The 13,418-nt window shown below is 42.1% G+C and overlaps 1 protein-coding gene across 1 annotated transcript in view; it reads right to left on the minus strand.

The window, feature by feature from the left end:
* The window catches only part of stx8 (syntaxin 8), a 51,209-nt gene that overhangs the window by 2,963 nt on the left and 34,828 nt on the right, over positions 1-13,418 (minus strand). The window contains exon 7 of the mRNA XM_075462605.1: positions 13,046-13,147. Within this exon, the coding sequence (XP_075318720.1) occupies positions 13,046-13,147 (102 nt within the window). The remainder of the gene's footprint in view (positions 1-13,045; positions 13,148-13,418) is intronic.

Here is a 13,418-nt window from a genome sequence, read left to right on the forward strand (position 1 = left end):
CGGAGCAATACGCACACTAATTGATGTTCTAAGATGAAGTCAAATCTCTGTGATGTAGCCTTTACAGCATCAAAATCTGTTTTTTTTTGGTTGAAATGGTAAATGTCAGACAGCTGAGAAACTCCAACCTTGATTTGAGGCTCAGAGGGAAGCAGGGGAGTTCATCAGACACCAGGGAGCACGCATTTGGAAGAGGCAGGAAGCCGGCATACCTCACTACTAATTTTTAAAAGGCCTTGGTCTGACACCAGCCCGGTGTTTCTTTGCCCTTGCGGGACAGTCTTCTCTCGATGACTCAACTCAACACTCGCACGCGTTCGATGGTCGCAAAAAAAAAAAAAGAGGAAAAAAAAGCTTTGCTGCCACAGATTGCACCAATGCGATAGGCATATGTTTCCAATTCTGCCTTGAGAGGATAATCATTGTTTTTCACTGATACTATGGCAGCGGAGGAAAATGTGCAAATGCTCACTCACACTTCATCAAAGTGCTTTTACCCTCAGGACCTGAAAGTATTACAGTTTTTTTATTACAGCCACCACCCTGGAAAAAAAAAAAAAAAGCTTCTGCAGTTGACTTCAGTAAAGTACAGGTAGAATTTACATCCTTTAGAAAAGATGTAGATCACCTCCAGGCTTTGAACTGTATTAAACCAAAATTATTCTGAATGCTTAAATGGATCTACTCGGGTTCAACCTTAAATAATCCCGCTTGAAAGTTTGACACACACCAAATGTCTCATCCATTATCGTTGCCATTTGTAACTGTATTTGATGCTGACATTTTGCCAAATCGTTCTCCTGCATTGCACCAAGGCTGACGAAGATGTATTCATATAAAGCAGAATGTTGGCAGCATCCCTGTCATTTTATGAAAAACCCCAACGGTTCACTGGCACAGAAAGCACTCTCAAAGTGCTTTTTTATGGAGGATATTTTTACAAGACAGAAGAAAAACACAGGTAAAGAGAATAATAAAAAAACAAACTTCATGGTTACATTATATTGAGCTGTTTCAGGACCCTCACATTGTGCAGAGTGGCTCACAGCGCTGGGCCGGTGTGTTACCCTTTAACATTAGGACATCAGCTAATTGGAGACATATTGAAAACAAAAATACGTGAAGAGTGCCCTTTTTTTCTTTTCTCACAAGGTTCAATTGCTTTCATGAGCATAAAAAATATCACTCGTGTCTGAAAAAGCTTTTTCAGATGAAATATTTATGAAATGACGACATTGAATCGATCTGTTGATAAATTGTAAACACACTTTATCAAGATAATGCTGGGGTTAACAAATCTGGTGGGCCACAGAGCAGAAGCAGCAGCGTAACTCAACTCAATCATGCTAAAAACGATCCAAGTTCCTGTAAGAGTAGCTCCATCCTGCTCCTGCACAGCTTCTTCCATCTCTGTAGGACTTTTCTGGGACTTAAGAGAGAGAGGTGGTGATGGTACACTTTCCAGGGCCCCACCCCATCAACTGCTGCCCCATCCGACTCGTTAAACATGGGCTACACTTTGTTTGCATAACAACTAGCACAAGTCTACAAAACTGCTGATGCTCCAAAAATAAGTCGTATAAACTGAAAACATATTGAGACATTTAAAGGAATAATCCGGAGTAAAATGCACTTTAGGTCAATTTACGGGATGTTGGGAGTACATACGTTGAGTTGACATCAAAATCATGTCATTCGGATGTGTTTTGAGAATTTTTATTTGACCGTTTTCAGCCAAAAGTCGTTAGCCTGGAGGAGAGTGGGGCATATGGTATCGCCGCTACAAAACGCTATTTTTACACCTCTTCTACAGCTCCAAACAACATAACACTTACGTGGTAGTGAGTAGAGGGTCCCTAAATCCAAACAGAAGTGTCCCGAGGTCTTCATGTGGTCGGATAGAGAGTCCAGAATGAATTTAAAACCAGCCAGTATCTTTCCGGAAATGCTCCTGCTGCAGCTGGCATCTTCAGCGTAAAGTCCGTATAGTAGAGCCGAGTGTGGAGTAACACGCTCTGGAAATTCACAATTTCGTTGCCGTTTTTTTTTTTTTTACAAACATAGTCCAGTATTTCTTTCGAAAGTGAAATGAAGTTGTATGCAACAGCAAAGCCTAGCTTACTAACAGGTTGGAATTTTATAAAATGTCACGTGACCTTACGTCTCGCGTGACCTAGCCTCCTGTTTACGGAAGACGTCTTTTGCGTGACTGGAGTGACCATCACAGAAGAAGGAGAGGTGTGTGAGCAGATTGTTGAACAAACAGCGGAGCAAACTTTTGGAGTTATGGTGCGTGTTTGTTCCTATCCTGGCTTTCGAAAGAAATACTGGACTATGTTTGTAAAAAAAAAAAAAAAACGGCAACGAAATTGTGAATTTCCAGAGCGTGTTACTCCACACTCGGCTCTCTACTATACGGACTTTACGCTGAAGATGCCAGCTGCAGCAGGAGCATTTCCGGAAAGATACTGGCTGGTTTTAAATTCATTCTGGACTCTCTATCCGACCACATGAAGACCTCGGGACACTTCGGTTTGGCTTTAGGGACCCTCTACTCACTACCACGTAAGTGTTATGTTGTTTGGAGCTGTAGAAGAGGTGTAAAAATAGCGTTTTGTAGCGGCGATACCATATGCCCCACTCTCCTCCAGGCTAACGACTTTTGGCTGAAAACGGTCAAATAAAAATTCTCAAAACACATCCGAATGACATGATTTTGATGTCAACTCAACGTATGTACTCCCAACATCCCGTAAATTGACCTACAGTGCATTTTACTCCGGATTATCCCTTTAAAACAATCGGAAAGTGAGACGTTAAAAGCTCAAATCTGGGTCATTTTCAGAAATATACAGCGCTTTATCTTATCTGATTATCTTATTATTGAATTTCCCCCATTGGGGGATAAATAAAGTATTTTTTATTTCTATTTCTATTCTATCTGTTACACTGAAATTTCGCGAGGGTGTCCTGATATGCAACGTGATGATTTTGTCGGGAGGGATTCTATTGGTTCAGAAAGTACTCACTTGAAACACAGAGTTCTCTGGCTCCCTTCGGTTCAGATCCTTGTGGTACGGGTGTTTGGGGTCATAAACCATTGGGGGCTGTTCCACGGTAAAGATCAGCTTCTCCTCGTCCGTTATTCCCTGAGTGATGCTGACCTGTTGCTCACTAGCTTGTCAACAGGAGGCAGCGTGTTCATTTCAACCAAAAATAAGTGTTTAGGGGCGGGACGCCGCCGCGAAATGTCGTCCAAATAGAGACGGCGCGGGCGATTTTATAAGGGGTCGGCGTCATCGCTGGACGGAGCGACATTGCTCGCGGCATGTCAGGACAGGCTGATTGAGAAGTACGCATTCTGATCACTTTTTAATCAATCGCTCGCTCGCATTCAGTCAGGATGAGGTGTTAGGATGATCCGAATATAAACCTTTCAGCAAGAGGAGTCCAACAAAGTTGCTTGCAAGTCAACGTAGAAAGCGAAAGTGAATTCAATTTTTGAACTAAATATGAACGAATCACATGAATCCGTTGTTGAGAAAAGGGAGCTTGTGAAACGAGTTATGTAATAAATCCAATTGCGTGACATAACGTAACAAATAATCACAAGACAGAGAATAATACAGTTTCAACTTCTTGATTTCAATTTGAAGCCATTTTTGACGATTGTGTAACATTTACAATCGCTGCGCCTTCTTGGTTTTTGATGCACATTCTTACCTGCAGCCCTTCTGATTTTTAGTGTGTGACGGGTTACAGAAATCGCGAGGTACGTGACCTGCTGAAATGACACCGAAGCGCCTGAAGCAACAGCTATTGTCGCGCCCATTTTGGTGCACCCAACCACTCACTCGGGGGAGAACGGCGAGCATAAACCGAACAAACTCAGTACGCATTAAAACCTCATTGCTTAAACCACGCACGCCGTTAACACCGATGCAGAAATCTTTCGCTCTGCATATTATTCTTTATAACTACAACTCACAGCACAAACTATGTGACACACAAATAAGACGTGGAAAACTTTAGCCGAGGTCACAGCCACCCAGTATTTCCATCCTTCTACCAAACTCCAACTGGTCTGTGTTAGCGAGCATGTGGTTGGTATTTTCGCCATCTTTTTCGCTTTGTGTTTACATTTTTTACATTCTTGATTCATCAGTTTTCCCACAGGTAAAGAGAGAAGGCAACATTTAAGCCATGCTCAATCCCTTACGTGCCTATTCCTTCCCCAAGACAGCACACGGCGCTCGACTGCAAGGCGCCCAGATGTCCAGGTCTCATTTTTTCCACTCATCTCCGAGTCATCTCTTTATCTCTCCTTCTATCAAACGATAATATCTTTGTCGAAATGTAGTTCGTTTTTTGAAGAAAGTGTATTTTTATCTTATGTGATTGGACAGGGCTTTTATGCACGTTCACACAGAAGATGCATGTTAGGTGTCATCACTGGATAAAACAGGACCTCTCCGCCAAATAGCTAACACATGTGAGCATAATGTAAATGTCAAAGGAGAAAGACACGCTCAAGTACTTGTGATGACTCTTTAAAAGCCTCTCGCTTAAAGCAAATACACATACAAATGTATAGCAATTATCTTTGTTTGGGTGTAAACGATACCTAAGCAAAACCCAATCTGTAACGGATTGAGACATCAGCATTTCACTGATTCCGATCCAACATCTGTCAGCACCTCAATCCATGCACCATAGCAACAACAGCATTAAAGGCTAACACATGCTTGCACTGCGAGGGAGCAAGGCTCTCACACTCTTCAACATAAAATATGAGTGAGTCGCGAAGTCTCAGCCGACACCCGCTTTGACCCGCACCCTCCTGCTCTCCTTGGACCGTCCCTGTCTGCCCCAGTGACCAAGACTGCCGGTGACCCTCAGAGGGCCTCTAGAGGCCAACGACAATAACGGCGCTCGCTTCCCAGCTAGATTTGGTGCTCTGCTGTGACAGTGATACTGAGGGAGGTAGTTGGTGTGTGCTGACAGACTGGCCACCCAGGAGTTTTGGAGGCCCCTAGTCTGGGTTCATCCCATTTTAGCGATTTTCAGACACATCAGTAAGACAAATCACAGAGAGAACCAATAATTGGTGAGACCCCACGAACAGACAGAGACGACCCCTGAGCGTCCTTCCGTACTCCCGTCGGGCCCCCTGCTTAAAGTTCAAAGACCTTTTGGACCACAAAGGGCGAGGATGACCTCTGAAGGAAGAGGACAAATTTTATGCTAACAAGATTAATGTGACGCTGTTCTTTTCTCACAAAGGGTTTTCTTTTTTTTTTTATTCTTTTTTAAGAGTATGAGCTCAATAAATTAGTTTAATATTTGAATATTTAACTCAAATCATATGGCATCTTTGTTAGCACATGTAAATTCACATAAATTAGTAAATCACAGGATGGCGTCCCTCCAGTTTTGCTTGAACTATTTTCATAAAGTTACGCACGTTATGCAAAATCTGTGTAGGTGTCCAGTAGTTACTCTGAGCAAAGGTAAAGAGCCACAAACCTCGAACAGCCGCCTCTATTAATGGTCCTTCTCCTCCTAAAACAACTAACAAACATTAACACACTTTTTTTTCTGCACTTCCGTTTGGTGAAACAATCAAACAAGAATTTAACGCAGAAAAGGAGAGTGATCGCATCCGTTTTGAAGCTTAGCAACACAGCTACGCTAAATTCGCTGGCATCCTTAACCGCGTCTCATTCTAAGTCTGTTTTCTTTTGCTCTCTGCTGTGTCACGCCAGCACTCGGCAACCTGCCAACTATCCAGCGGAGACAAAAAGAAGCAACGTAAAAAGGGATATGGTGTCACAAATTTTGGTTAGTGGTCACCATTCTGGTAGCTAGGGCAACGAGCTCTAGTAGTAAACAAATAAGTTATGAGAGGAAAAAGTTGTTAAGAGTCCAACGCAAGCGTTAAGGGAAGAAAAGTTGTCAAGGTAACCCTGGGACTCCTAATAAAGCGATGGCCAGTGATCCTGACCTGCTGCCTCCCCACGCAAAACCACCCGAGGAGTTTTTGTATAAGTGCCGTTAGAGCCTATACAGTCAATATTTCAGGCGATACAAATCTGTTTGCTCTCATGTACATTTTACAGATGGATGGGTGCAGGGGTAACAAATCGTCATACTGTCAGTCATTTGAACAAATGTACGTGGAGTCAAACCTGTCAGGCAGTCTGTCTTTTACAGCCAATGTGAAATATTGTTGAAAAAAGATACTAAACACACCATTTGTGTAGTCTAGCTCAGCAAGGCTACAGAGAACGATCGGTTCATTTAGATAAATAGATTGATAGAGATGGATGCAGCTCTCAGATCAGCATCTGTTAGGCCATATGCAGAAAGCTCCACACCGAGGCTGTGATGGATCACTCTGGTTTTGTATAAATGTGTGGGCCACCATCAAATAAACAGCAGACAAACATTTCCTCAAAATTTTGCACTAACAAATCAAAGACAAATGCCAAAAAAAATGGATTTGGATGCGAGCTATCTTTTCAGTTTCCTCCACACGGCAGGAAAAAAGTGAAATGTTATTCTGTTCCTACGTTGTGTCAATTATGCTCATGTGAAGCGCCGATGCACTTTGTCAAACAACATCTCACCATAATTACATTTCCAAATAAACCAAACGCTAACAGAATAACGGGGCAAATTAGCAACATCCAATAAACTCATAGCCTCAAACAGGCGGTGTGACGTCACGTGCACTTTCCCTTTTCCTTTTCTAATATTTAACCTTTCTGATTCAACGCACAAAACAGCACAAACAGAATAGAATTCTTAAGCCTGCAAAAAAAAAAAAAAAAGTGACTTTAGATGGGAATATGTTTTCAAATTAATAAAGCTAATGGAGTGAGGCATAAAGGATCTACAATGTGTGTCATTTTGGCTACTTCCATTAGTCCACATCCTCATGGTACGCAGTGTGTAGACTGTGTATACAGAAAAATTATATCATTATTGATTTTGAACAGATGATGATGAACTGATTTCAATTCACTGTGCGGAGTTCCTGATGGTGGTCAAGGGATTATCAGGTAAAGTGAGAGTCACACTGTGAGCAATGGATGGCCGATTAACTGCACCAAATTTAGAGGCAGAATATTTCAAATTGAATATCTGTATACAATTTCAGGGCAATCCATCCAGTAGTCATTGCCTAATGTATCGTGCCATCGACTGAGCAATGCAGACATCCATTTTTTATGAAGTCTGTCATTTCTTTAGAGCACTCCCTTACAAGTGTGCAGTTTGGCTTGCTCTGTTGAGAAAGTATTACAGAGATCTAAGGGTTCGATAATCAGCTGGTAGTTAAACTCGCTGGCAAACCAGATGCACTATGATGTAAGTTCGTAATCTCAACATGTTAACAAGGAGTAAACTGGTCTCCCCGAAGCCCTGGCAGAAATGAGCCATGAAAACAGTTTAAATATTTATAAATATCTTGAGGCATATTTCCTAAAACTTGTCACTCGCAGAGAGATGCGAGATGTGGAAACATCATGAGTAAGAGGAGTAACTTGAAGCACTTGCGTTAAACACATTCAGTTGCCATTTCTGGTTTCCAAAAGTGCAACATGATAGGGCAACAAGAGGAACCAGAAGCAGAAGGAACAATGTCTCAAATCAGAGTCGACAAAAAGTTTGAAAGTTACACTTCCCGACTGAGCGGGATTAGTATAGCCCTAGCAACCCCTAAATTACAATTACAGACTCAGTAAACTGATCCTACTCTTTGTCCATGACTCATCCAGTCTCTTTGGATAACCACTCTAGCCCAAATAGGGAACCCCTACTTGAGATGCAAGCCACCTCTGGGATTTATAGTGTTCCAGAAGTGGCCCTCTAGAAGCTGAGGATTAACTCTGATGAGCATGATACTCATGCACTGATGCTGTCAGATGGCGATGCTCCAACTCACATAACACTCCAAGAGATCACTTGGCCCTGAAGACTAATCTGTCACACTAATCCAACCAAACTCAAAGCCACTCCTCAGTTTCTGACAACATCAGCTAAAGCGAGCAGTAAATCTGGTTCATTCAGTTATGCTGTGGTGACAGCAGTGGATTAGAGGTTCAAAAGTAAAAAAAAAAAAAAAAAAAAAAAAAATTCAAGGTTGGACGTATCAAAGTTCCTTTTTAAATTTACCAAAAATTCCCGTTCCTCTGTTTATGACCCTGTCACACTGTTGCGTATGAGAGAAACATATGAGTTGCGTATGAAAATGATCACTCATACGCTGGTATACGCTGACATACGCCAGGGGAACGTTAGGCATAGGTTGTATACGTTTCAAGCACGCTGGCATACGTTGGCATACGCTGAGGCAGAAATAAATTTTTGAACATGCTCAAAACTTTTGTGCGTATGGTTAATACGCTAAGCATACGCTAGGCATACGCTGAATACGCTAGAGGTACGATATGGGTACGTTACTGATAGGTCGAGAACGCTGGACATAAATTGCCATATGTTGGCATGAAGGTGTACCGTACAGCTAGCGTATTTATAGCCTCCGCCCGTCTGCCGCCTCCATCTCCGCCAGACGGGCGGAGATGGAGGCGGCAGGCAACCGACGATTCACGGGAGCGGTCAGGAGGAGGAGTTGGGGATCTTGATCGCTCAGAAGCATGTAACTCATCAGCCACAGGTGCATCAGGCATTTCAGCAGGTTTGGGTGAGAATGATTCTTGTGTTTTTTTGCCTTTTCCTTGGCCCAAGGCCCGGGCAAACGACGATTGCTTCTTGGGAGGCATGATCGAGATGAATGTCTTGAGAGATGTTGATAGCGCATCGTCTACTGCAATAATGGAGCAATGTGGAAAGGCTGCTGATATAGGCGCGTTGAAACGTACGCTGGGCATGCGCAGTTCATATGCTACTCATACGCTAGTCACTCTTTATTTTCAAGGACTTTTCGTGCGTATGAAAATTATATTATTAATTTTCATACGCAACTCATAGGCTTCTCTCATACGCAACAGTGTGACAGGGCCATTAGATAAGGCAAAGTTCTATTTCCATTTTCTTCTTTTTGGCTGAAGAGAGTTCAATATGGTCCTGGCTATATGAGTCAATATGACCTAATAATGTATTTCACTCGACTCGATTAAATAGAAAAATATCTCAACTGAAAGTGTGAGTTTTGAAGCTAAAAAAAAAATCTAAACCTGCAAATTGAGTTAGCTGGTTCGTGTTAACCATGGCCTCGTGTTCTATGGACCTAATCTGAGCATTTCTGCTTGTTTACTGTACACCGCTGTGTAGAGCCATTAACAAATACAGAAAATTTAGGATTTATACAGGATATACAGTTTGGGGCGATGATCACAACGACGTAGTATTTTGGACAGGTTTTAAGGCAATACTCCAGGGACTGTGACTCCACAACTGAAAAGCAAAACGGTTTCTGGCTTGGAGCTTCAGGTATGTGCTGGCTTGAACATAGCTTCCAGCCCGCAGTGACCTAATGTGTGAATACAGATGTAAATGTTATGAAGCAATCACAGTGAAAACCGCTGCTAAGAATGACCCACATGTTGCATTTCTCATCTATATTGTGGACGCGTCCAAATATATTTAAATATGAACAAAAAACAGTCGCATATAAATCTGGTGTAGGTTTAGTGGAAATATGTTTCCCACGTGCCTGTGCTGCACGAGAACTCAGTATATTCAAAAATAATGACTGTTTCACAACGCTATAGCCAAGAGTCGTGCAAAGTATACCACAGGAACCATGAGGGTGCTTTCCTTCAGGTGAGATGACCCGTTCCATCGTTTTGCTTCTGCAGCATTAAACTGCTCTTTTGGAGATCCCTGATGCGTGCATGCACACTATCTGCTATACCCTGCAAATGCCTGATGATTAATAATGAATATCCTACAGTGAAAAACATTTTTCAGATTTCTCAAAAATGTTTCTCGCTTTTAAGAGCTTCGCTTTGTCCTTTACAATGCGGCAGCGACCAATAGTTATGTTAAGTATACTCTGTGCTGTCAAAGCCAGACGATCCTAACTTTACAAGGACACGGCTGAGACATAACACTAAACACCGGCTTTGGATGAGCAGAGCTTCAAAAAATAAATAAAGCCCTAAAGCCAAGGAATTCTAAACACACTGCCATGGAGAAAGAAGGAAAGGCCTCCAAACAATTTGTGGCATGTAGTATTTTCAGTTCTTTCTCTGCTTGACACAAAGAAGAGTGTCAAACAACTCAGACGGCGAACAGGGGGATGACAGAGAGGAATGGGGAAAAAAAGAAAAAAAAGAAAAAGAGCATAGAGGTGAGCGCGAAGAAGACCATAGGGGGATTTTCCATTCACTAAGAGGGTCTGAGACTAACAGGCATACATTTCAGCACAGCCAGGCATGCACGAGTTCATACTTTATAATCAAAATAGATTGTTTGCTCACGTGCAATTAAAAGATAAAATAAAATAGCCACATGCGCACATGTGCTCACTATAGAAATGCAGGGTGTTACAGAAACGCATTCAAAAACACAATCACACAGGGTCCACAAACGTTCTTCAGTCTGAAAACTGAGGAGGAGGACAGAAGAAGATGGGGCAAGCAAAAGAACCAGCTCAACAAAAGGATAGAAAGAGTCGTGATTCTAACACAATATGAGCTCTGGGATCATCAAACAAACTCACGCTCGGGCGCCATGGGGACACAACCAACAGAGTGAAGCATTCTGGAGGCTGACCTTCCTATTGCATGCTCCGTTTCTGTCTCAGACCGCCTGTTAGCTGGCACACAATGCAGCCTCTGCCATGGAAACGGGGACTTAACATTTCACAGGGCAAAATGAGCTTGGCTCATGCTGCCCCATTCCGTTGGTTGGCTTTAGCCAGCTAACACACCTTTCATGGCAGCCGAGGAGCAGAGATTCAGCGTAAATGATAAACCAGATGTTAAACAAACCAAATAAGGCACGTGGTAACGACTTCACCGGGCGATGCCTTTGCAAAGTTGAGACAAAACGATGACATTGTCTGATCCGCAACTCTCAAAAGCCATTTGAAGATTTCTTAAGTTACCTCCTTCAAAGCCTGGGACATGTTAGCAGGCATGACAGAGTTGTCCACCCACCACTCAGCCACATAATGCTCCATACCGACGAGGCTTGTCCTCATCAGCATCATTTTTTCTGCTTCATTAAGCACCATTCTTTCTGGAAAAGAGTTCCAAGTCAGCAAGAGCAACAACACTGCTCAGTTTCTAAAAGGACTGTGTAGCTAAAGGACTGCTATTAACTGTCGAGCCGTGTAGCTTTCAGATCACACACTAAGGGAGGTAGGGAAGTGTGTTTCTTTTTTGGCCGAGTTCAAAGCCGTGGCCACTTCGGGGCAGGACCAAAACTAGTCTCAGCTGTGGGTTCTTCTTGGTTGTGTTTTGTTGGTGCTTTAGCTTTGCCCTGCTTTGGAAAAGGCCAGAGTGAGGTCAAAGTGGACAAAGACATGCTTTGCGATGCAGTGAGTGTGGCAGCTGTTGCACCTGTGCTTTTTGATATTTGTTGTTTTTGCTGTTTTGCCCTCTTTCTTATGAAATCAGTTGTTGATCAATCAGACCTGCAGCAGCTCCAAAAACAACAAACATAAGTGATCTTTTTTTCCCCATTTCATTAGCAATATAAATCATAGGAAAATCTCTATTATAGAAGTAAGAAGTATCTCAAAAAAAAAAAAAAACACAAAATAATACAAATACTTAAGTTGTGGCATGAAAATAATGTGCTTAATTTGTTATAATTAATGTGCGCAGAGTGGAAAATTCAAACACAATTAGCTCAAATCCTTTCGTGAAATACACCCGATATGTCACAAGAATGTGTAGCTGTACTGGCCCGGTGCCTGAAATAGGGCTTTCCATAGATGGACCCCAAAAAAGTGACCCAAGTAGAGTAAGAAAGCATTCTTAAGCCATTCTTAAGTCCTCGTGTACAACACTTAAAGAGGTCAGTAAAGATTAGTGAGTGAGCATGTGATCCAGTGTTAATTTTGTCAACTAGGACGATGACGAAAATATTTCGTTAACGCCCCTTTTTCCCGTGACGACGACGAGACGATGACGCACAAAATTGCTTCCAGAAAATAAAAATATGACGAGAATAAAAAATTATTTTCGTTAACGAGACTAAGACAAGACAAAATTTACAAGCAATGGACGAATGGACATTAAAAAATGTAATTGTTTATAATTAATTTGTAATTGTTAATATAAATGTTTCTTGAACTTCAGAAGATTACGCGCTGTTGCCCTGTTTGTCCCTGCACGGCGCCTGTCCCACGGTGCCTCGCGCGGCTCAATCAGTCAAGTAACGTAGCCGATAGCAAGCTATAACTTAACCATAGCTAGTTCAACTTTGCAGTCCTGTCATGGCGTCGGGCTCGGATACCGGTATACGGTTTGTTGGAGCTGGGCGAAAACAACGCCTGGATGTATGGAGCCATTTCGTTTACAACGCGAAGAACAAAACAACCTGCATGATAATGATTGATCATGCCGCCGATGCCGGTGGTGGCCAAGATGAGAAGTTCTATTCTGCACAGTGTTATATAAATAAAATAGAGAAAAAGAGAAGCAGTGTGTGGAGAAGTTTTACTCTGTACAGTGTGATATATGTTAAAAAGAGAAGCAGTGTGTGGAGAAGTTCTATTATGTACAGTGTTGACTAAAATTACTAAAATAACTAAAATTTGACGAAGACTAAAATTGATTTTCGACATTGTGACTAAGACTAAGACTAAATTGGGAAGGCAATGACTAAATATGACTAAGACTAAAATTGATTTTCGACATTGTGACTAAGACTTAGACTAAATTAAAAAAAGCTGATGAAATTAACACTGATGTGATCTCTGACACAGCATACGTCTGCAGACAAAGAGCTGCGGAAATGCTGTAATATCAATACACTTTTTCTCCTTTATAGAAAGAAGCTGTGTTCTCTGATACGAGGCTGAGATGCTTTTTAGTGCCTCACAAGTAAACAAAGCAGGGCTCACCACATGAGGCTGACTTCGTTTCCACCAGCCTCACCCTCCGTGTCTCATCACGAATCCTGCCATCCGTCTTGTCAACGAGATTTGCAAGGTCGTCGATGATTTCTGAAAGAAAAGAGGGGGAGACAAGTCCAAGTTAATATCTGCTCATTATGTGCAATCTTTGAGTAGTTATGATGTCCAATGTTTTGTTTCATTTCTTACACAAAAGGCCGTCTTCCCTTATTTTGTGTAATTAAGGAAATTACCCTTAATGACAAAGTGGGAGTTTGCGCAGGACATGACATCGGACCAGTCAGCAAATTCAAAAGGCAGAAGCTGTGCATGAACCCGCTCCCAGTGGTGGAGGAGGGAGCGGCTCATACGAAAAATGGCT

The sequence above is a fragment of the Odontesthes bonariensis genome, chromosome 4 (genome assembly GCF_027942865.1).
Source record: "Odontesthes bonariensis isolate fOdoBon6 chromosome 4, fOdoBon6.hap1, whole genome shotgun sequence".
NCBI lineage: Eukaryota > Metazoa > Chordata > Actinopteri > Atheriniformes > Atherinopsidae > Odontesthes > Odontesthes bonariensis.